This window comes from Bos taurus, chromosome 5 (genome assembly GCF_002263795.3).
Source record: "Bos taurus isolate L1 Dominette 01449 registration number 42190680 breed Hereford chromosome 5, ARS-UCD2.0, whole genome shotgun sequence".
Taxonomy (NCBI): Eukaryota; Metazoa; Chordata; class Mammalia; order Artiodactyla; family Bovidae; genus Bos; species Bos taurus.
In genome coordinates, this window is record NC_037332.1 from 57,215,780 (window position 1) to 57,239,721 (window position 23,942).

General features: G+C 49.8%; 1 protein-coding gene and 1 long non-coding RNA gene across 2 annotated transcripts; one reads left to right on the forward strand and one right to left on the reverse strand.

Annotated features, from left to right (window-relative positions):
* Window positions 1–3: 3 nt before the first annotated feature.
* On the reverse strand, window positions 4–20,958 carry ERBB3 (erb-b2 receptor tyrosine kinase 3). Its single transcript, NM_001103105.1, has 28 exons — window positions 20,750–20,958; window positions 17,179–17,330; window positions 16,474–16,660; window positions 15,646–15,771; window positions 14,970–15,035; window positions 14,684–14,802; window positions 14,434–14,575; window positions 12,385–12,498; window positions 12,172–12,292; window positions 9,930–10,003; window positions 9,664–9,754; window positions 9,025–9,230; window positions 8,570–8,699; window positions 8,273–8,363; window positions 7,895–8,049; window positions 7,443–7,496; window positions 6,960–7,101; window positions 6,144–6,263; window positions 4,985–5,083; window positions 4,606–4,791; window positions 4,284–4,439; window positions 3,959–4,034; window positions 3,641–3,787; window positions 3,220–3,317; window positions 2,941–3,129; window positions 2,715–2,786; window positions 1,996–2,290; window positions 4–1,810 (listed from the first exon to the last, which is right to left on the reverse strand). The coding sequence occupies exons 1-28, from the start codon at window positions 20,829–20,831 to the stop codon at window positions 1,290–1,292; spliced, it is 4,011 nt and encodes a 1,336-aa protein (NP_001096575.1). The 5' UTR covers window positions 20,832–20,958; the 3' UTR covers window positions 4–1,289.
* On the forward strand, window positions 3,312–7,206 carry LOC132345300 (uncharacterized). Its single transcript, XR_009494541.1, has 2 exons — window positions 3,312–3,631; window positions 4,160–7,206. It is a non-coding gene; the product is annotated as an uncharacterized lncRNA (long non-coding RNA).
* Window positions 20,959–23,942: the final 2,984 nt, after the last annotated feature.

Genomic DNA, 23,942 nt, shown 5'->3' on the forward strand with positions numbered 1-23,942 from the left:
AGCTGCAAAACTTTGGCATTTTTATTCAGACGTATAAAAACAAAAAATTTGAGGGATAAAAACATACCCCAGTTTCCCATCCAAAGGGACAGAGGTCTGAAGCTGGGTCCTCTTTCTATCCCTACTGGAAGCTTCCCACAAGTAGATGAGAATAGCTCCTGAAAGTGGCTCTTGGGACCCCTGTGAATCTGTCCCTTGGGTGGAGCTCATATACAGCACATGTAGGCTACGGTTTACACAGAGATGTCCAGTTATTTTTCCTTCTGACCACCCCCTTCCACTTCTAGGATAAGAGGTCAGGGTGAAGGAGGAGGCTACAGTAGTTGTTGGAGTTAGACTTGATTCAGTGCAAAAACAAGAAGACAATGCCCCTTATCAGGGCTCTGGCTTACATCAGTTTTCCTTGATACCTTACAGTAAGAGCACATGCATTGGAAGATTTTGAATCATGGACCTGCTACTTGATTTACTTAATCTCTTTAAGGCTCCTCTATCCATGGGATTCTCCAGGCAAGAATACTGGAGTGGGTTGCCATTCCCTCCTCCAGGGGATCTACCCGACCCAGGGTTCGAACCCGTGTCTCCTGTGTCTCCGGAATTGCAGGCGGATTCTTAACCCACTGAGCCATCAGGGAAGTCCCTCTTTAAGGCTCAGTTTCCTTATTTGTAAAATAGGATAATACCTAGGTCACAGAGTTGGTGTAAATGATGAAATGAGATAAATATAGGTAAAGTTTAGCAGGATGCTTGGCACATAGTAAATGCTCAATTAATAGTAATCATTAATATCTACTCCCAACCTCTTTCTTCACAAGATTTCACTTCTCATTATTTCTGCGGGATTAAGGATCGTAAGCCAAAATTTTCCTTTCCCCTGCCGGGTTCCCCCCTTTCCTCTTCCTTTAAAGTCTAAAGGGAAATAAAGGCATACTTTAAAGCCTAGTGTCAACAAGTCAGAGTCTAAGAAAAAGGGACAAGAGTAATCCTTCATATCTCCAGGGAGTTCCCCTGAGGAAGCTGAGGAATGGGATTGGGAAAGCACACAAAATAGGGAAAACCTATTTTAAAATCTCCTTTCCTGGGATCAGGAAAGAGAAAAAGTGCACAGCTGGCTACATAACCACAAGAAATTTGTGTCTAAGTGTTTAAGGCCTCCAAAGTTTGAATGGAATTGTCTAGGACTAGGAAATGGGGCTGAGACCTGTGAGGGAGAGAGACCAAGAAGAGAGTTACTCTCCAGAGGCACTAGCTGCCATCAAATGCTCCCTGAGCACCTCAGTGAGCAGGGGTTATATTCTCTGGGCATTTGCTTTGGGGAAAAGCCTGCTATGCCAGTAATCAGGGTTATCAAAGGCAGAGTCAGTGGCTTCTAAACTACGTAAAGTTTTGAGGCGGGCATAGTGGACCTGGGGACCATGGAGTACAGGCCCCTGGAAAGCTCTCATTTCTTCATACCCTTGCTCAGAGGCTGGGCATGCATCCATGGCTGCATAGTCCCCCCCAGGACCTCCTCCACCACGTCGCCGATTCATATATTCATAGTCCTCATCTGGAGTTGTGCTGGCATTGGGCATGTTGGGCACAGGGTTGAGCGGGCAACTCTGTGTGCTGCCCAGGGAGGCACTGAGGTCTGATCCCACATCCATGTACTCATAACCCAGCTCCTCGAGGGAACTTGGCCTAGGAGGACGAGATGGACTGCACCTTCTCCTCCGGTTCATGTATTCATATTCCTCATCATCGTCGTCTTCTGTACCCAGAACAGAACTGAGACCCACTGAAGAAAGGGTGCCTTCCCGGGAGGAGGTACCTAGGGGTAGAGAAGAAAGGCTAGGTATGTGGTATTACTTCATGGTAATAGGCAGTGGGGAGTAGAAGGGTGTTAGGAAAAAATGAATAGGGAAGGATATGCTCAGAGAAGACCAAAGGATTAAGAGGAGCCTGCAAAAGGAGGATTAGAGAAGGATTTGAGGAAAGCACTGCAGAATCAGGCACCTTTGATGTGTGTATCTGGCATGACATAACCATTGACATCCTCTTCCTCTAACCCTGGTGGGGACTGTGGGGTGACAGGAGTAAGCAGGCTGTGGCGCTGGGAATGGTAGGCACTGTCTCCTCTTGGCCGTGGGCTCCGGCTCTGGCTTCTACACATAGACACCTTCTCCTGGAGCTCGGCCTCGGAGCCTGTCACATGGCCCTCCGATGATTCTGATGCCAGGCGTCCCCGTGGCATTGGGTGCAGAGAGGCTGGACGGGGGTACCGTTCATTGCCTCCAAAAACTGCAGACTCCTAAGGAGGAGAATAATACATGGTGAATTACACAGAAACGAGGGAAGAAGAGAAATTTGTCTAGAAAGAGATTGGGCTGTTCAGCGCCTTCTATTTTGTAGAACCCTGATCAAACCGGAGATTTCCAAAGTCTCCCCTGCTACTCCCTACCAATCCTAAGGCACTGCCACCCAACCTCTTGGTATCCTCTTTTTTAATTTTTTTAAAAAATGTTTTATTTTATATTGGAGCCTAGTTGATTAACAATGTTAGGTTAGTTTCAGGTGTACAACAAAGTTATATGTTCATCTATTCTTTTTCAAATTCTTTTCCCAACTAGGTTGTTACAGAATCTTGAAGCAGAGTTCTCTGCCCTATACAGTAGGTACTTGTTGGTTATCCATTTTAAATATAGCATCTTGGCCTCCTCCTAAACAGACCTTACCTGGCCAACCTCCCCAAGATTTCCCTGGTTCATAGGCATATATCCAGATGATGGACTTACAAGGCTCTGGCTCTAGGATGAAAAAAGTGAGGAAAAGGTTTAGATTAAGAAAGAAATCTGCTCACTACAGAGGCCTTTGAGTAATTAATATGGACATTGTGGGGTTCGTGAGGGTGCAGGTGTGCAGATGGCTTATAAAGTCTTAGGAAACTGGAAAGTGTCTTACCCCACGTGGTCTATTAAGTGTTCCAATTGGCAGGCTAAGGGCAGAGCCTAGTGTGGTTGCCAGATTCTCCTCCTCTGCCTCCAACTCCAGGTCCAGGTCTAGTTCTGGCTCCAGCTCTACTTCCTCCAGTTCCTTGTTTGTCAGAGGTGGGGGCTCTGCCCCAGGGGTAATTCCAGGCCCACTCTCTCTCTATGAGACCAGGTGATTGTTAAGATAGATCCTGGCTCCAGCCAAGTTCCCCCTTCTAGATCTCTTTGGCACCTCCAGGTCCCTACTCACCTTTATGACCAGATATCGTGGTGGGTCTCGGGCCATCCTGGTGAACTCATTGGCTAGTTCTTTAAAGGTCGGGCGAATGTTCTCATCAATCATCCAACCTGGGGATAAGATGTAGGAAGCAGAGCCATAAGAGGAGAGTGGAGTAGGGAGTAGGGAGGGAAGTCACTTAGAAAACAGCCAATGCTTTGTTCCCTTGTCTTTGTGTGGAGAGCCTGACATCCAACAGCATCACAATAATGTAGAAAGTGCTTAATGTTTATTGGGCAGAGACCATCTGGGGCATGCACTGCTGTTCTGGGTGTTCACTTTTCATCACTGAGCATTGTTTATCTGTGCCCTTATTTTTCTTTTTTCTTCAGTTCAATGAAGCAATAATGAAGTTTAAAAAAAAAAAAAAAGCTGAGATCAGCAGGTAACTCACACTTGACCATGACCATGTAGACATCAATGGTACAGATCTGGGGCTGTGCCAACCGCTCCCCCTTCTCCAGCAGGTCTGGTATTTCAGCCAGTCGCAGCCCTGCATAGGGCTCTGCCCCAAAGGTCATCAGCTCCCAAACTGTCACTCCTGGTATAGGAAGACATGACTAGTTGATGGCAAAATAGTAGACATGGGCATGCAGATTAAGGGAAATCTGACCCAGGATCTGAAGGGCTTAGAGACTCTAAGAAAGGGTCTCAAAAGGCAACTTTGGAATTTGGGCTATTAATCTTATGGTGGGCATCCAGATGGACTGACCATAGCTCCAGACGTCACTCTGGTGTGTGTATTTCCCAAAATGGATACTCTCCAGGGCCATCCATTTAATTGGAGTCTGAGGGATCAAAGACAAAAGCATTACCAGCTGATTTCTACACACTGTGTTAGCATTTCTAAACCCAGGTTCTCCATTGTTCTTTCCTTTTTTGTTCTCTAAACTTTTATTTCTGGCATCTCCAGGTTCCTCTCCTTGAACTGCCCCTGCAGCATCTGATGGCCTCTGAAGGACACCACAGAGCACTCGCTCCCTATTCCCATGCTTCAGTCCACGCCCACTCTTTACCCAGCCTTCCCATCACCTTACCTTGGCTTCATTGTACAGTAGCTGCTTATCATCAGGGGGCAGCAAGTCAGCAACCCCAAAATCTGCCACCTGAACCTGGCTGGGTGATTTTAGTAGCACATTTCGGGCAGCCAGGTTCCTGTGCACCATGCCATGTTCCTCAAGGTAGTACATTCCCTGTAGGGAAGGAAGTTTTCTCAAGGTGGAGAAATTGGTTCTCAATTGAGCCCCAGAATCACCTCAAACCCTTAGGTACCTCTCAACACTTCCAACCCCCTGGGCCCCTCCCTGCAGGCCCATAGGCAGTTCCATCTTAAAACTCCTCCAGGCTCCTCGCACTCACTTTGGCAATTTGTACTCCCCAGTTGAGCAGCAGCTGCGGCCCCAGCGCCCCACGGTGTTGTCTCACGTGATCCAGCAGGGAGCCCAGAGGCAAATACTGAGTGACAAGCTGCAGAGATGACCCTGGACACAGTCCCAGCAGCCGTACAATGTGGGCATGGTCAAGGCTGCCAATGGCCAGCATGTGCTGAAAGACACAACAAGAAAGGTCATCCTGGGAACAGACAGGTTCACATAAAACCAGACCAGGGCTCCCCAAACATTCAGGGACATCTCTGTGGCTAATATAGTACCTGCTAACACAAGACCGTGTTTCTACATAATTGTATCTAACAGCTATCCTCTCTTAGTGGCACACCGAACACCCTGCCTTCACTTACGTCTGTCACAGCTTGAAAACTTTGCCGTCCGCTCTTGTCCTCAATGACTTTAATGCAGACTGGAATCTTGATTGATTCACCCTCAGGAATCCACACGCCCTGGGAAGTTTTGGGCAGGAGTCAGCCTAAGGTCATTCTCCCCAGGCTACTCCTTTCCCTTGACCTTTTTTTTCTTTTTCCAGTTTTATTGAGGTATAATTGACATGTACCACTGTATATGTTTAAGATGTACAGCATAATGACTTGACTTACATGTATCATGAAAAGATTACCACAATAAGTTTAGTGAATATCCATCATCTGAGAGAGAAACAAAATTAAAGAAATAGAAGTTTTTTTCTTATGATGGGAAATCTTAACTTTTAAGAGGATTTACTTTCTTAACTACTTTCATATATAGCATACAGCAGTGTTAATTACATTTATCACATTTTACATCACTTTGTGGGCTTCCCTGGTGGCTCAGCGGTAAACAATTCGCCTGTAATATAGGAGCTGCAGGATATGCAGTTTCAGTCCCTGGGTCTGGAAGATCCCCTGGAGAAGGGCATGGCAACCCGCTCCAGTATTCTTGCCTGGAAAATGCCATGGACAGCGGAGCCTGGCAGGCTACAGTCCACAGGGTCGCAAAGAGTCGTACACAACTGAAGCAACTTAGCATGCACACACATCACTTAGTACATATTTATCTTATAACTAAGTTTATACATTTTGACTGCCTTCATCCAGTTCCTCCTCCTCCTACCCCAGTGGAGAACCTGGGCTTCCCTGGTAGCCCAGAGGTTAAGGCATCTGCCTGTAATGCAGAAGAGCTGGGTTCGATCCCTGGGTTGGGAAGATCCCCTGGATGAAGGAAATGGCAACTCCAGTATTCTTGCCTGGAAAATCCCATGGACAGAGGAGCCTGGTGGGCTATATACTCCATGGGGTAGCAAAGAGTCGGACACGACTGAGCGACTTCACTTTCTTTCTTTTCTACCCCACCTCTACTTCTGGTAACCTCCAATCTCTCCAATCTGATCTCTTTTTTCCTGAGTTTGCTAGTTTTTGGACCTAGAACACTATTAAAAGGTATGGAATGAAATGATCTTTCCCCAATCTCTCTCCTCTTTGCCCTAGATCCTTTCCCCACCTCCCCAAACTTCCTGTGGGCACTCACTTTGTGTACAGTTCCAAAGATGCCGGAGCCCAGCACTTTAAGCTTCCTCAGCTCTGTTTCTTTGAAGACTCGGGCCAAGACTTTGTTAGCCTTCTCACTGGGATCCAGAGGCTCTACGCTCTGCAGAACAGATGGGAAGGAGGTACTCAGGAAAGCCCACTCCCATATCCATCTCCAACCCCCTCGCCCCAGGTGCCTGCCAAGAGCAGCGAACCCTGAAGGGGTGGGAACAGGAGGAGAAATGTCTCTAGTCTTAGAAAACATTTCAGGCCTATTGGGGAATAACAGACCTTGAGGACTGAGGAAGTTGTGTTCATGAGATCAGGAATCAAGAGGGTTGGATTTTCACTTTGATAGGGGGGTAGGGGAGAGGGTTGGTAATACTATCACGTTGATTAATTTTTCAAACTTTGAATTTTTTATTTTATATTGGAGTATAGTCAATCAACAATGTTGTGATAGTTTCATGTGAACAGAGAAAGAACTCAGCCATGCCTTGAGTACTTTTACACATTTTCTGATTTTCAAAGCATTTTCACATATATCATCCCCTTTTACCCTTACAGCCATCTTGTAAGAATGAGTGTTATTGTTTCCTCTGTATATGTGCATAAACAGGCAGAGAAGGAAGGTAACTTCTTCAAAGTCACATGGCAAATTAGTGGCAAAATCGGGAGTCTCCCATTTCTCTGGGCAGAGTCCTTTCCGGTGGACCATACTACCTCCTTGAAGAAAGGGATCAAGGCTCTGGGGAAGGAAGAGGCTCTCCAAGGGTGATGGTATCGGGCACGTTTCCAGGGTAAGATAGACACTCACCTCCCCCCGTTCCAGGTAGCGCCTCATAGCCCTCTTATTCTGAATCTTGCGTCCACGCCAGTAGAGAAAAGTGCTGCCCAGGATCAGGAAAGTCACTGCCAACCCGACTACCACTGTTAAGGCCATTGCCAGGTGGGTTTTGCTGTAGGACAGAGAAGTCCAGAATTATCCTTGGTCTACGCTTCCTGTACAAATGTCATTTATACCTGTACTAAATGTATAAAATAGATCTTGGGCAAGAAGTTAACATGCACATTTGCATATATCCTTGAACAATGAAGGGGCTAACCTCAATCTCCACCCCAAGACTACTGCAAGTTAATTTTAGGAAGGGAAGGCCAGAAACCTGTATTCTTGTGTCCCTGAGTCCCATGATAGTAGCCTATATATAGAAGGCCAGAATGAATAGACTCAACTCTTTGCAGGAAGTAACTGCCCTTCCCCAAATATCCCCAGCTCCCTATACCTCTAAGCCCACCATACCTGATTAGTGGCAGCAGTTGGCCTAAACAGTCTTGTAGCTCTGGTCCCTTACACCTGGAGAAGAAAATCAGCTCCTTAAATGGGAGCTTGGGAGACTCCCACTGGAGGCTCAATTCCAACAGCCTCAACTTATAACATTGTTTCAGACCCTTTCATGGCATCCAGTCCCGGAGCCCAAAGCATATCCCAAGACATGGCCCCCATCTCTGGCTCAGCAACCCTCCCTGAGTCCCTCTCTTGCATGAAACTCCCCCGAGTTGAGGCTATTCCAGGTCTCAAATTGTGGTGTCATTTTGAGCAGCTACTGAGTTTCCCTTTCTCTAGTCCTTCACTACACAGCTGGGAGTGGTTCTTACATCATAGTTCCTTTCTGGTCTCCTCAGGCTCTACTTTCCCCCTAGTTCTGTGCTCCTACCCCTCCTCCAGTACCCTTTTATCATCCCATCACTGACCCCTGGGTGCAGTTCTCATGACAGGGCCGACATTCATTCTGAGCATCTGGGTACTTGTAGATGGGGCCCTTGGCACCGAGGACTCCAAAGGGGCAGCTGCTCACACAGTGGGGCCCATCTCGAAAATGGGCACACTGGGCACAAGCATCAGAGCCCTGAGTGGAAGAGAGATGGTCAGGAAGTATGGGATCCCAAGATCAACTCTATACTCCCAATAAGAACTCACCCAGTCATTCGGTTTCCTCCGGCCTCAGGCCCTAGCATCATCTGGCCTCCCTGTGCCTCTCTAAGGCCTTGAATTTTGGCCACAGCATTCCCTAGACCCTCCAGGGCAGCCCTGCCCTCTCTCCCATAGAGATCCTGGTGCTACTACTGTACCGAGCCATTGCACGTGACAGTGCCCTCCATGGGTTGGCATTCCTGGTGGCAGGAGAAACACTCAGCTTCATGGGCAAACTCACGAGGCTCCCTGGGGTGGGGTGGGGCAGGAGGTAAAGAGAGGGGAGTCACTTCCAAGGCCTGACCTGCCCTGATCCCCCAACCACAGGGCCTCCTACCTAATTCCCACCAAGGCACATGCAGAAAGTTATCTAAAGGCTTTCAGGTGCCACCTGAACATCTTCCTCCCAGGGCCCAATCCCCCTACCCCTTCTTGACTCTCTCCCCTCACTGTACCCGTTCAAGAAGTTGCAGTGGGTGACACAGACACCTCCTCGGCTGTAGTTCCGGCAAGATAGGCACTGGCCAGGGCCTGGGCCCCAGCATCCTCCAGAGCACAGTGGATCACACACTTTGCCCTCTGCCACTGGAAAGGAAGGGCTGAGTTAGGAGGAGCCTGAGGTCTCCTAACAAGCCTTTTCCTTACTCTTGCTCATTACTGCTGCTGCTGCTAAGTCGTTTCAGTCATGTCCAACTCTGTGCAACCCCATAGACAGTAACCCCATAGACCAGGCTCCCCTGTCCCTGGGATTCTCCAGGCAAGAACACTTTTGTTCATTACTGTTTCCAGCCTAATGTCCCCCTTTCCTTGGCTCCATCCCTCATTTGTTCTCCCACTTGAAGGGCAGAGCAGTCCTTACACCCCCCTCGCACCTGACCCCCACCCATCTGTCCTGGGCCCTTTCTCTCACCGCAGTCTCTGCGGGGCCGATTATGCTTGATGTCCAGCCTCTCTTCTGAAGGCCCCCGAAGCAGCCTGGTCCAGTTCAGGGAATGGTGGTAGCAGAGCTGCCTGTTGGCACTGATGTAGATACGCCCAGCACTAATTTCTTTCAGGGATCGGAAGCCCAGAGATGTTACATTCAAGTTCTTCATGATCAACAGTGAGAAGCCCCGGCTGAGAGCAAGGAGACCAGATGAGAGGGGAGACCACAGAGGAAAAACTGACCATGCTTTGGATTCATTTTCCTTCAACAAATTTGCTCTGAACTAGTCACTGAGAGGGACTTCCCCTCCTGTAGTCTTTGCCCCCATCAAACTCCCACTGTATAAGTCGCTCAGTCATGTCCGACTCTTTGTGACCCCATGGACTATACAGCCCACCAGGCTCCTCTGTCCATGGGATTCTCCAGGCAAGAAAGCTGGAGTGGTTTGCCATGCCCTCCCAGGGGATCTTCCCAACCCAGGGATCAAACCCACATGACATCTCTGTCTCCTGCAGGCAAGTTCTTTACCACTAGCGCCACCTGGGAAGCAGGTGTGAGACCAGGCCTTATATTTCACTCAAGATGCCTAAGAAACAATTCTTTGCCTCCACACCTCATACTCACTTGTAGAGGCTTCGGCCCCCAATGGTCGTCAGGTTGGAAAAGACACTGAAGTTGTGCATGTGAGGAGGCCAGGATTGGATGTTCAGGTAACCTGAGGGGACAGAGAAGGGTGTATGAGTGGGGAGTCTCTCCCCTTCCCTTCTCAGTTTCAGCTGGTCCTTCCCCTGCTGCTTGGGACACGATTTTCTCAAGTGGTTACACTGCAGTTTGTACCAGTGGTTCATCTAGCCCTCTTAGAAAGGGTAGCCTCTTCCCCTTCCACTCACCTGTGATCTCCCGCACTGTCCGAAAGACATTGAGCTTCTCAGGGTCCAGAGCAGGGATCTTGTGCCAGGGGTCCCTGGGGAGAACAGTGAAAACCAGTCAACAAAGTAGAAGCATAACCTAGTAGCAGTAAGCATGCCTAGTTTCCAAATACCATTCTTCACCAGAGCCAGCTTGAGCGAATCAAGAATAACTGAACTGGTTAACTGGAATAATGATTGTAAGAGACTATGAAACATTGACTAAAACAAGTATCCACACAGATTAAACACACCAACACATAAATAAATAGGAAGGAAAGGCTCTGCCTAATACCAGAATGCCAACAAATTGGCATTTATTTGTGAGGGACAGGAAGGCCTGGTGTGCTGCCGTCCATGGGGTCACAGAGAGTTGGACACAACTTAGCAAGTGATCAACACAACAACAATGGAGTTAGAAAATCATCATTTGGCAATTCTCATAAAAACTGGTTCGGGGGACTTCCCTAGTGGTCCACTGGCTAAGACTCCACACTTTCAATGCAGGGGGCCTGGGTTTGATCCCTGATCAGGGAGCTAGATTCCACATGCCACAGCTAAGACTTGGCATAGCCCAATAAATATTTAAAACACAAAAAACTGCTTCAAGCAAGTATCTCCCCAAAAGATATTTAATTGAAAAGGGAAAATAACTTTACTGTAGAAAAGCTGGCAGACACCACCTTAACCAAATGACCAGAGGCATCATCACCAGTAATGGGACAGATCAATATCATGTGCCTTCTTGATATGATGCACGGAGAATACGTCTGTAGTATTATCAAAAATGCCTAACTTGAGTGGGAGAGGACATAGGTAAACCTGTGGCTGATTCATGCTAATGTTTGGTAGAAACCAACATAATACTATAAAGCAATTATCCTTCACGTAAAAACAAATTTTAAAAAGAGGTACAGATTTACAATTACAAAATAAGTCACAGGGAGGTAATATACAGCATAAGGAATATGGTTAATAATAATGTAATGATTTTGTATGGGGACAGGTGGTTACTAGACTTGTGGTGGCATTATAGTGCATTTAAATGTCAAATCACTAGGCTGTACATCTGAAATTAATGTAATATTGCATATCATCTATATTTCAATAAAAAAGAATTATGTAAAAAAAAAAAATGCCTAACTTGAATCTAAGTGTGAGGAAAACATTAGACAAACCCAAACTGAAGAACATTCTACCAATCACCTGACCTGTACTCATCAACAATGTCAAGGGCATGAACTGTTACAGATTAAAGGAGACTGAAGAGACAATGGATGTACATGTATGATCTGGGACTTTAGTAAGACAATTAAGAGAAATCTGATTGACATCTGTAGATTAGATAACATTTTGTATCAGTGCTAGTTTCTTGATTTAAACAAACGTACTGTGGTTAAGTTAGACAATGTTCTTGTTTTCAAGGAATACACCCTTAAATGTCACTGGGGTGAGAGGACACCATGTCTGGAAATTTACCTTCAAGTGGTTCAGAAAAACAAGAGCATATATAATGAGTGTGTGTGTGTGCGCATGTGATGTGTAGAGAGAGAAATGATAAAGCATATGGTACACTGTTTAGAGAAGGAAATGGCACCCCATTCCAGTACCCTTGCCTGGAAAATGCCATGGGCAGAGAAGCCTGGTATGCTACAAGTCCATGGGGTCGCAAAGAGTCGGACACGACTAAGTGACTTCACTTTCCTTTCCTTTTTTTATGGTACACTATTAACACTTGAGGGATCTGAATAAAGAGCATATGGAAAATCTTTATACCATTTTTGCAACTTTAGATATAATATTGTCCAAAGACAGGTGGTCTAATGTTTCTCTCTCTCTCTCACACACACACTCACTGTAAATGCTGTCCTATGGACTGGAATGTCCCTTGCTCTTTGTGGCTCCATACCAAGGAGCAGAACTAGATGAAACAGCTGGAAGTCATGGGGAGACAGATTTTTATCCAATTTAAGAATATTTAGAAGCCTTTAAGAAGGAGGACACTCTGTCCCTGTCCCTTGCCATGCAGGTGGCTGGGTTGCTCCGGGGTGTCTGAGGGGATTCAAGCCCTGGGGGATTAAGCACTGCCAGGTCCTTTGTGACCTCTAAGATTTTCTAATCTAACCTCCTGATCAGCTCCCCATATGAAGGCTTGAACCAGTGCAATGAACTGTGAGGGGGCTGCTGGGGTGGGGGATCAGAGGATGAAAACAGGATCTCTAACCCATTGAGGCCAGTGATAAGAAAGTCCAGGTTGCCCAGGATCTTGGTGCAGTTCACGAATCCATCAATGTTGCTCGAGTCCACAGTCTGGAAGCGGCTCCCGGAGCCTGTCCCCTCACAGGCTGCAAACAGAAGAGGCTCAGTGTGGGGATGAGGGGTCGGGGCTGAGTCAGGGGAAAGGGTCTCTCATCATCAACTCCTTTCTTTTACTCACCTTTCGGGCACAGACCCCCACAAGGTTCACATATCTTGAGTCCATTTTTATCTACTTCCATCTTGTCAGGAGGACAGGCCCTGACACAAGACGTCTGATCCACCACAAAGTTATCTAGGAAAGAGGAAAGAGATGAGAGAGGAACACTGCCAACTACCAGCTGAACCGCCTCCCTCCTCATCTGCATGGATTTGCTCCAGTTGACCACCGGAGGTTCCTCAAGTGCCAGATTCTAAGCATGGATTAGAAAGGCCCTTTGCTCTTTGGATCCAAAAAGCAGAACTAGGAGCAATTGGCGGAAGTCATGGGGAAATAGATGGGGGGAACAGGACATAGGGGCCATTTGTTAAGGGTGATGATGATCACAACCCATTGCCCTTTACACTCTCAATTAACCTCCCAACTTGATCCATTTCACCTCCTAAAATTGCATCTAGGGAATTTCCTGGCAGTACAGTGATTAGGACTCGGTGCTTTCACTGCTGAAGGCTCGAGTTCGATCCCTAGTCAGGGACATGGCCAAAAAAAAAAGAAAAAATTTCATCTAAAACCCTGGTTCATATTGTGGGAAGAAGCACACCTTAAGGGGTAGGATGTGCTTACCCCTGGGGTAAGATGTATAGCAGGAACCAGCCTGGCAACATGGCCAGGACTGCCACTCAAAATAATCACCATTGATTTAACGTTTTATTTAGCCTTCATTTATACCCTTGAAGTCGATAAAGTCTTGCCACATTTTATTAGTGAAGTTGGAAGATGTATCATTTGTTTGTTGTTCTGTCCCCTCCCCCAATATTAAACTGTGAAATTTGATTTGTTTAAACTCTGGATGAATCATAGCTTAGTTTGCATGTCCAGCTAATTTGTTTCTATACATTTTCTTTGATTCTCTTTCTCCTTCTCTCAGGGTTTTTACCCAATATATATATGTGTGTGTATATATGTATAAATACATAGATAGATAGATGTTCCTAAAAGTTTCTTGAGGTGCAAGTTTCTCTGTTTTGTTTTTCTCTGTGATTTATGGACATGATGCTGAGATTCAGTCACTACATAAAACACCCGGCCGTGAAAACAAAACAAAAAACCCAAAGGACTGTTTTTTCCACCAGCTCCGGGGAAGCTATGTGTCAGTCGGAGGCTGGTTTCAGAAAGATTCACTGTTCCTTCCATTCTCTGTTCCTCTGTTTCCTCTAGAAAGAAGTTGATCCTAGTGATTTCAGCCCATGAATTAAACAGGACAAAATAACAAATGTGTGGAATTCATATTTTTCTAAAGGAAACTTAAAAACTGCTGCTACATGTTAAATATGAAATTGGTTTATACCACATGAACACAGAATCCCAAGTTCAGTTTTGGTACTTCCTCTTTGTTTTCAGTCACATAGTACTTCCAAAGTCAAAATGAGAAGAAAAGCTCTTCTGTATCAAACCATCTATGCAATAAATGTTATATTTTAAAAACAGCAGGTTGCTGGTCACACACACACACAAATAAAATAAGATAAAATAAATAAAATCCTGTCAGGGACTTCCTTTGTGGTCCAATGGTTAAGACTCCATGCTTCCAGTGTAAGGGGCATGGGTTCAATCGCTGTTTGGGGAATTAAGATCCCACATGCTGTGCAGTGCGGCAAAAACAATATTAAAAAAATAAAATGGATAGGAGTTCCCTTGTGGCACAGTGGAAGGGAACCTGCCTGCCAATCCAGGAGACACAGGTTCAATCCCTAGGAAGATCCCACATGCAGTGAAGCAACTAAGTCTATGTGCCACAACTACTGAGCCTGAGCTCTAGAGCCCACAAGCCGCAGCTACTGAAGCCTATATGCCTAGAGCCCGTGCTTCTCAACAAGAGAAGCCACCACTATGAGAAGCCCACACACTGAAACTAAGAGAAGCCTCCGATTCACTGCAAATAGAGAAAGCCCACGCAAAGCAATGAAGATCCAGTGCTACCATTCATAAATAAATAAATTTTTGTAAAAAATGGCTAAAAGACTAAAATCCTGGTTCTACTACCATTGTTCCTTCCCTTCAGACACTTACGGGGACAGCTGGCTACACACACTCCTCCATACTGATACTTGGTATGGGGATTGGGTTCCAACTGGAAGGTTAGCTTGTTGTAGACTAGAGGCTGTGGACACTGGCGTACACAGGCCCCACTGTCATTGAAGAGTCGGCAGGCCTAGGAACACAGAAGGCTTATAAGACTCATGTTACATATGTACCCTAACTTCCTCCCCAAAGCCCACATCCCATTTCAGAACAGTCAGGTGGTGGCAACAGTACGTACAAAGCAGTCTGTGTTCTGAGGGCCTGAGCAGCCCCCTGCACACTCGTCATGGCAGCACTGGTTGGGGTTGGGCCCAAAGCAGTGACCATTACACTGTGGGGCACAGATAGTCTTGGTTACTGTAGAAGGAGAGAAAGCACAGCTGTCAGGGTTTCTGGGACTGTGTTCTGAGGCTCTCCCTCACCCTCTTGCCCTCTAGGCTCATCCCCACCCCCCTGACACAGTTGGGGTGGAAAAGGATAAGAAAGTGTACATGGAGTAGATGAAGTAAATGAAGTAGACCCACATGTCTGACAGTCTTCTGGTCCAGGACCCCAGCATCGCCCCTTGCAGGCCTCATGACAGGGGGGACCTGTTTGGGAGAGAAAAAGGCCGTCAAAAAGGCTTGCTCAAATCAACAGGGTATGATGTCAGCACACAGGCACCCAGTCCCGGGAAGTGAGGAGCCAGGGTGGTGTCCCTCCTTGCCCTCGCAGAGCAGGGCTGGGCTCAAGTGAACCTGTCAGCAAGGGGTGGAGCCGCGCCTCCACACCACCCACAGGGCGGCCAAGGGGAGGGCCTGGGGCACATGCCCGGCTCAGCCCAGTCTCAAGCCAGGAATTTGGTTCTTCTTGGCAAACTGAACTCAGTAGGAATATGTGCAAGTGAGTGGACAGGGAGTGGCAGCCTGCAGTTGCGGGTAGGTGGGCTCCAAGAAGGGAGGATGCTGGAGTGGAAAGAGAAATGGATCTGGAGTCGAGACCTGGCTTCTCACTCAGCACAGAGCTCTTCTGCCCCTTTCCCTGGCACCCTGCGTCTGCAGTTCCGGTTCTAGGCAACCGACCTGCTTCCACCTGGCAAGCTCCTTGGGTTAGAGCCTGAGGTTTGTTCAAGGGAGACTGGGTTCAGATTAGGGACATACTGAGGAACAGAAGGGAGTCACTCTGGTTGGGTGAGGGGCAGTCTTGATCATAGCCACTCACAGGTCTTGCCATTGTTCTTCACTACTATCTCAGCATCTCGGTCCCGCACGATGTCCCTCCAGTCGATTGTGTCCATGTGACAAAGTTTCTCGTTCTTCTCAATGTAAACACCCCCTGACAGAATCTCTGAGGTAGGGAAGACCAGTAGGAGGGTCAGGAGCTAGTCAGGGGAGTCCCCCCTCTTCCCTCCCTCCCCACCAGTCTGAGAGGCCACCCCAGTCAGAAGCAGGAGATATGGGGCAGACAGGTACATCCAATTAAGTCCAAACTGCAGACGCCTTACAAGAGGAGGAGCCAGGCTGAAAGAAAGTCCTGCCTCCTCAGACACCTGTCCAGATCCGGTTGAGCCAGTGGGGGAGGGGAAGGGAAAGAAGGAGAGAAGATCCCTGACTCAAGCCCACACCCACACCCCCGCGTGCCCTACCTGCCTGTTTTTCAGCTGACTGGGACGGGGAGAATTTTAGTACCCAGCCTGTAGCCCTCTGGCTTGGGGGGCTGGCCCTTGGGGGTGGGGGAGGGATTCCCATTCCCAGAGAAGAAGGGACATTAAGGTACACTGTACTGAAGTTAGAGGAACGGGTAATAGCCCTGGCTCCACCTTCAGCCTCACCAAGACATGAGGGCCCTCCCCCGGAGCAAGATGCCCCAGCTCCCTGTTAGGGCTGTCTCTCTATTGTTCAAGGAGGAGTGGACCTTTACATCTTAGTGGTCAAGCTGGTGGGTGCCGTGAACGGGCCCTTAGAGGGAGCAGTCTGGGGCCTTGGTCAAGGAGGCACCTGTCAGCGGGTGGGCTGAGGGCAGGCCTGGAAGGAATCACCAGGAACTGACCAGTGAGCTGAGTAAGGCGGAGCTGGCGCAGAGCGTGGCTAGAGTTGGTGTTGTAGTTCAACATGACAAAGATGGCAAACTTCCCATCGTAGACCTGGGTCCCCCGCACCACTCGGAGGTTGGGCAGTGGCAGTGTAGAGAACTCGTTCATGGCCACAAGGACATAGCCGGTCACTTCTCGGATCCACTGTGACGGAGCAGATTGCGTCGGTGAGAGGGACAAGAAATGGGGCAAGAAGTCTCAGTCCCCTTTCCCTCCCTAACTCCTCTAATTCTTTCCAAGTCCTGTTTTGGAGTAAGGAATAGCAGGTGCCACATGACTTCTACAAGTGAAGATGGGCTGTGGAAATGGCTGAGAAATTCTAGGCTCCAAGCCTTTCCTTCCAAGGGCTCCTCATGCCAGGACAGTCTTTGCTTATCCCTGCCTCACCTCCCCAGGTGCCCCTCAGTCCCTGGTGTAGAATCTACCCCACCCCTGTCCCTTCTCGTGGCCAGCCCTTGTGTATCCCCAGCTACAGCCACCAGTCCACAGGCCCTAGATTCCAATCACTGCCCCATAAACACACAGGCTTGGATCTTAGAAACCACTGAGTTTTAGGAATGCTAAACTCCAGCTCCAGCACAGGGTAGCCCGGAGGACAGGAAACAGGCTTCAATAAGGAGGACAAGGGGAAAGAAGTTGAGGGAGAAGGTCAGCGCTCTAACCTGCAGAAAGGAGAGGTCAGCGTTGTGTCCTGTGAGCACAATCTCCAGGTTCCCCATCACCACCTCACACTTCTCATAGAGCTTGTGCAGTGTCTGGTATTGGTTCTCAGCATCGCCAGTCACACTCAGCCCATTCAGAGTCCCAGGGCACACTGTTCCAAGTGGAGGGGAGAGTGGCAGGGGGCTGGACATAAGTTTTCAGCCCCGTCCCCCCAAGACCACCCCCTTGGTCGCCCTCCTCTAGTAACACTCAACATGACCAGAAGGCAGCTGCCCCCAACCCTCAACCGTAGAGGCAGATATCAAGGCTGGACTGAGAGCTTTAACTTCCTCTTTTCCCAAAATCCCTTCACTATCCCCCTGAACAGGAAGGTGAAAAGATTTCCTTCTCCCACCTGGGCCTCCTCTGGGCCTCTTTTGGGTACTACTTTGGGCGCTAAGGAGTTAATCAAGGAGGATGTGGGGTTGTTTTCCTCTCCCTAAGAAGAAGTTAGAAATGGACCACAACTTGGTTACCCTCCTCTTCCCCGCCCCCACTCCAACTGGGCACTTCTCTACCCCCATCCTGCCTCTCTAGGTCCTGGAATAAATATCTCTTTGGGGCAGCACACAGCCCCTATTGTGTCTAGGGAGGGTGGGATGGGGGCAGAGGGTGGGGGCAGTGCCTGGGGCCACAGTCCGGCCCACAATGAGGCAATTCTATCTTGGAGGAGGGGGCTGCTCCACCCTGTCCCCAGACACCCTGTCCTCAGCAGCAACCCCCTTCCACCCTCAAGCCTTGGGTTCAGACCAGTGACCTCACTAGCGGGGGGCCTCTGGCGGTGGCGGTGATGGTGGTAGTGGGGGGTCAATGTAAGCTTTGTCTTTCAAGCTGGAAGACAGGGAGCTGGTTGCCTACCCCACACCCCCTCCCTAAACTCTGGCTTCCCTCTCACTCCTTTCCTCATCCCCACACATGCCAGCTCTCTCCACATCACACTTTCCAGCCCTAGAGTATTTTTCAGCAAATACAGAGAAGTTGGATGGAAACAGCAATCTACTGCCCCTAGTCTCAGCCTTCTACCCAATTTCATTGTCAGAGGAGATCCATTAAGAAGTCTTCCAACATCGCTCACTCACTCAATCCTCACTCGATGTCAGTCTTGGAGGTGCGCTTTACTTTGTAAGTGCGGAGGAGGACATGGGGGCTTATGGGCAATCTTGGACCCTGAAGCCCTACCCTGTCTCTCCTCTGGCTCGGTGAAAGGCTGCGGGGGAACGGGTAGATACCACCTGTTCCAGCCACCCTTCCCTGAGGCGGTGGCAGCTAGTGGGAGGCAGGAGTGGGAATGGAGGAAGGGAGATGGTGAGGCCCCAACCTCTCCTGGATGCACCCCTAGTCTGACCACTCGACCTTTGAGGGGCTCCCATTCCCTATCATTCCCCACGAAGGGAAAAGGGTGAGCTAGACCCAGCAGAGAAGTAAACAGACACGAGCTCCCAGAGGTGCCTGGGAACCCTAGGGTCCTTGGGTTGAAAAGAAAACCACTAGAAAGCTGGTCGTTTCTGCAACAGCCCCACCCCAACTCCCTTCTTGGCAGGACACCCCCTCTTCCAAGTCAAGGCGCCAACCTTTCTCCCCAGATAAAGGAGGAGCCAAGATTTCTGCACAGGGAAGCGGGGTGTGTGTGTGTACACACTCACACGCAGACAAACACGTACACAGCTCCCCTACTGGCCCAGAAGTCTCCACAGGTTCCGTCCTTGGGTTTCCTTGTTAGGAAGTATTGCAGGTGGCCCCATCCTTCCCACCTGCCCGCATGTGTTTGTGCAGACTTTGTGTCGAGCTGGGGAGACTACAGTGTTAGAGGTCCCAGTTCCCTGCCACCCTGAGGGTAAAGTCCATATTACACAAACAAGAGCAAAGGGCTGGGCGGGAAACTATGAACAACACCTCTGAGGAACCAGGCATCTAGGGGAGGAGGGGAGGGGGAGGGGAATTCAAAAGTCCCTGCTATAACCAGCGACCAGGGGCACCGGGAGGGCCAGTGTCACAGGCTCCTCTTTGGTAGAGAGCACTGGGGTGGGTCGCAACAAGAATCTTCAGCCCCTCCTCAACTAGAGGCCTTCTCCCCCAAGTCCCCCGCCCCCATCACCACCAGGACAAAGGGGCTATAGAAGGACTGAGACGGGGCCGGATGCCCAGAGGCTGCAGGAGCCAGATAAAGGGTAAAGAGACCCAACCATGCCTGCCTCCTGTCTCCCTCAGGGAAGGCGGCCAGGATCCGGGACTCCTGGGTTCCCGGCTGAAGATTCCAGGGGTCTGAGCGGAACAGTGAGACAGTCACTTTACTCCATCTCTCCCACTCCAATCCCCAGACCCCCGCCCTCTACCAGCTGGGAGTGTTCACATCCCAAGATCCCAGGGTCTAAATTTAGGCCCAGCAACTGTGAGGGAAGCACAGGTGTTTCTCCCACTCCCACCCTGGGGAAGGGGCCCTGACAGTGCCAAACCTCAAGCTGAGATCTGGGGGGGAGGGGAGGAAATCAACAGAACTCCTCCAGTGCCAGCATCCCCAGCACCCCTCAGGTGTCCACCGCCCCGGAGACACCCCAAAGAGGGGGGCTTAGCTGGCATGGGAGTGGGAGAAGGAACAGAGGGGTGATCTGACTCTTGTCTAGAGGACCGGAGACAGCCAGACAATAAACAGAATGGGAGTGGGGGTGAAGCTGGGTCTGAGAAGGACCCTCCCCAGGATAGGGGGCTCAGAAGACAGGACAGGTGCCCTGTCAGCCCTCAAGTTGGGGAGAGAAAAGGCAGAAATATAGCGGCTGGAAATTCTTCACCCTATAGCTCGTGGTCCAGGGCTCTGTACATAGTAGATGCTCAGTAAATATTGGTTAAATGGTCTGCGGCTTAACAAAAAAAGTTTGGTCAAGTTGGGGACCAGCCAACTTTATTATTTTGAGAGAACGAGGGCAGTCAGCCTCTGCGTGGCCTCTCCCCCTGCTGTCGCCTGGACTTAGCCCCCAGGTTATTCTCCACTCTCCCCAGGGCAGGCCCACTCACGGAAGAGGAGGTGCCACTCTTGTTTTCCAACACTAGAGAACAACAACCTCCCCCCCTTCCACAGCTCCGCCCTGTCGGCAAAACAACGAAACTGGAGCGCGCTGAGCCCCAGGGGCCAAGGACGTCTAGAGCAAACCGAGACCCTCACCTCCGTGTCCCTCTTCCTCCAAGATCTCCACCTCCAATCACCCCCTCACGTTTACAGAATGGAGGTCCTAGTTCCCATCCCTGCAGGGTCCCTCAGAAGTGTGAATGGTTTCAGCATCCGCCGGAGAGACAAATCTGAGGGTCTGCGATGCGCCCAGGAGGCGGTGGCCGGGGGGCAGGTCCCAGAATCGCGTCCCCGCCCGGACCACGCCGAGAACCCCATCCTGACGGTCCCGAGCCCAGGGGGTCCCAGCCGGCGGGGGCTTCGCGCCCCAGCTTCGCGCAGCCCAAGCTCCTGCCACTGGCCTCCGGCACCCCACGAATCCGGCTCGGAATCCCGGGTTCGGAGCCCGCCAGTGCTCCCGCGCCGCTTACCTGCCTGCGAGTTGCCCACCTCGGAGCCCCGGGCCAGGCTGAGGAGGAAACCCAGCACCTGCAGAGCCCGGTTCACCCTCATGACTCCAGCGTAGGGTGAGGGGAGCCCAGCCCAAGCCGGCCGGGAAGGGCCCTGGACTAGGACATCGAAGCGAAGCCACCTGAGCCGCCAGCGACCCGGTAGCGGCGGCAGAGGAGGCTGCGAAGTGCAACCGGAGCCGGAGTCCGGGGCGGGATGGCAGGGGAGGAGTGGAGTCTGCGAGGGAGCGCAGGACGGAGCGCAGGGGGAGGGGGTGAGTCTCGGCCGCGCCCCCTCGGGCGCGAGGCTGGAGTAGAGATTGCCGGAGCTTCGGCGGCCCGCCCCGAGCTAGCGCGCCCCACGCCCAGTGCCCGGCAGTTTGGCCGCGCAGATCCTAAACTGCTCTCGCCCTAATTATTCTCCCGGAGTCCAAGATTCCGAACGCCCCCAAATACTTCCAGAGGAGAAAGGTAATGGGGGTGGGGAGCGAACGCTCCAAAGCCCGACCCCCTGCGAGTTGGCCTCGCCCACTAACCAAATCACTCAACTCCCCTAGCCGGTTGGGTCACTTGGGGGAGTTTCTGTCTCAATGTGTTTGCCTGTGTGTGTGTGTGTTTTTGAGGGGGAGGGTGTTTTTGTCGCCCGCTCAGGCCACCTCAGTTTCCCCGGAAACCCCCTCCAAACCCCATAACTCATCCGCCCTGCCGAGGAACCCGAGCTCCAGAGGCCGCGTGAAATTGCACTGTCTCCGGCCGCTTCCTCCTCCAGACCCGGCGCCGGCCCGGCCTCTCCCGGGGATTTGGTAGGGGGGCGGGGGTGGCTTCCAGCCTGGGAACAGACCCCGAAGCCCGCCTTTTCACTTCCACCCCGGGAGGGGCTCCCGCACCTGTCGCCGTCCCCTCTGCTGCCCCCCACGGCCGCCTGGGAGAACAGCTGCCTCCCCTTGCACACTGGAGTTGGACCGCGCCGTCGGGGCGGCCGCCGTTCCCACCACAGGCGTTCACTTTCCCAGGCCTTCGGGGCCTGGGGTCTTCCTGGAAAGGAGGAGGAGGGGGACGCGGAGAGGGCCCTAGAGACTGCGTCCCCGAAAGGCATGAACCCAGGGCACCAGCTCCCGGATCCTAGCCAGAGGCGCTACTGACCACCACGAGGGGATGCCCCAAACCCAGGCCTACACCAAATGGATCGGATGGGCACTTCCTGGTGCCCAGCCGGCGGCAGTGACCTCACACGGTGTGGCATTCCGGATCTTGCCCTGAGAGCCTAATTATTTTCCCCAGAGTTTCAAGCCTGAAGACTTCAAGAACAGTTGAGCTTTGAATAAGAAAAATTCCACCTCTCACTCTGAGCCAAGAGTACTGGCTAAAATTCTTTAAACTTGCTTTGCACCCTGGAGGGCCCGTTCTGTGATTGGAGGCTACCTTTGCCCTCTGAGTGTTGACCTTGTCCTGACCACTTACTTAACAGTCATGATAGTAATAGCAACATTAACATATACATTAGTATACAAGATCGTTTGCAAGTACTTTCTCAAACTTAGAGAATGTTTCACTTAATATAAAAATTATGTGAATTAGGTGACATCACTCTCAGTTTTACAGAACTGGAAATGTGGGACTACTCCAAGATCATCCACCTGGTGACAGTGCTGAGATGATCAGGTGATCAGAAGGAGGGGATCAGGTCTTTGCATAGGACTTCTTGGGTTACAAGCTCTAGACTGGAGCTTCATCTGCTCAGAATTAAAATCCTATCAGATAATCGAGCTATTACCACTTACGGGGCCTTTCATTTGATCACTCATGCATTTTGACCTAGTGTTCAAGGCTCTCATTTCGAAGCAGGAACCCCTCCCTAGTTTCTTTGTTTGTAGAGCAGTCATATTTATAAAGGTTGTTGTCTGTATTTACTAAGAAAAGGCAGGGAGATCTTCATTACTGAATGCTAGCTGTATTTATCTTATTATTATATCTTATGTATCTTATGTATTATATATTCATATATCTTATGTATCTTATGTAGCTGTATGTATCTTATTATTATCAGCAACCCTAATCCTTCCCTCTGCAACCAGATATATCCAGGTGTGCTTGCTGGTATTCACTCTTCAATACGTTATGCTAAATATCAGGGATGTAAGCACTGGAAATATCTGACAAGTAAGGGGCCATCTCTGTTGGGTGCTGTGCTGACCCAGTAAATGAACCAATGGAGACTTTATTTACCAACACTCTCTGCAGTTAGCAGTTATCCTGCATCCCTTTATTTTTCCTTACTCTTAGCTGATAACTTCGGTTCTTATTTTACTGTGAAAGTAATCCAAAGAAATCCTTAGGACTTCCCCGGTGGTCCAGGGAAGAATCCACCTTCCAATACAGGGGACACAGGTTCAATTCCCTGGTCAGGGAACTAAGATCCCACATGCCACAATATTTTAAAAAATAGTAATAATAATAAAGGACTTCCTGGTGATCCAGTGGTTAAGAATCTGCTTGCCAATGCAGGGAACACAGGTTTGATCCCTGGTCCGGGAAGATTCCACATGACTCGAGGCAACTGAACCCTTGCACCACAACTGCTGTGAGCTTCCATGCTCTAAAACCTGTGCTCAAAAAAAGAAGCCACTGCAATGAGAAACCAGTGCACTACAACTAGAGTAGCCCACGCTCACCACAATTAGAGACAGCCTGCATGAAGCAACAAGACCCAGCACAGACAAAAGTAAATAAATTTTAAAAGGAAAAAAAAAGGAAAGCATCCTTATCTACCAGCAATCTGGCCAATTTACCTTCATCCTCGCTTAGGTACTCTGACTTCCATCACATTAAAGTGAATTGTCTTTGTTGCTAGTTAAGCCAGCTGTCCGGCTTCTATGGTGGCTCAGACGGTGAAGAATTCACCTGCAATGCAGGAGACCGGGGTTGGATCCCTGTGGTGGGAAGATCCCCTGGAGAAGGGAATAGCTACCCACTCCAGTATTCTTGCCTGGAGAATTCCATGGGCAGAGGAGCCTGGTGGGCTACAGTCCATGGGGTCACAAAGAGTCGGATACGACTGAGCAACTAAGCACACAGCACAAGCCAGCTGTCGGCCTCCCATTCCTGTCCCTCACCCTGCCCTCTTGTTCTATACCTCAGTCTTCTTGTCTTTCCCCTGTATTATCAATATTTCTCT

Bases quoted from the DNA above. Each gene is read 5' to 3' on its own strand.
- ERBB3 (NM_001103105.1), bottom strand. From the start codon at position 20,831: ATGAGGGTGAACCGGGCTCTGCAGGTGCTGGGTTTCCTCCTCAGCCTG. The intron at 9,755-9,929 runs GTGAGTGGAAGG...CTGTCCCCTCAG, and splicing joins GACAGTGCGGGAGATCACAG to GTTACCTGAACATCCAATCC. The intron at 4,440-4,605 runs GTGAGTGCGAGG...CCTTCCCTACAG, and splicing joins GGGGAGTACAAATTGCCAAA to GGAATGTACTACCTTGAGGA.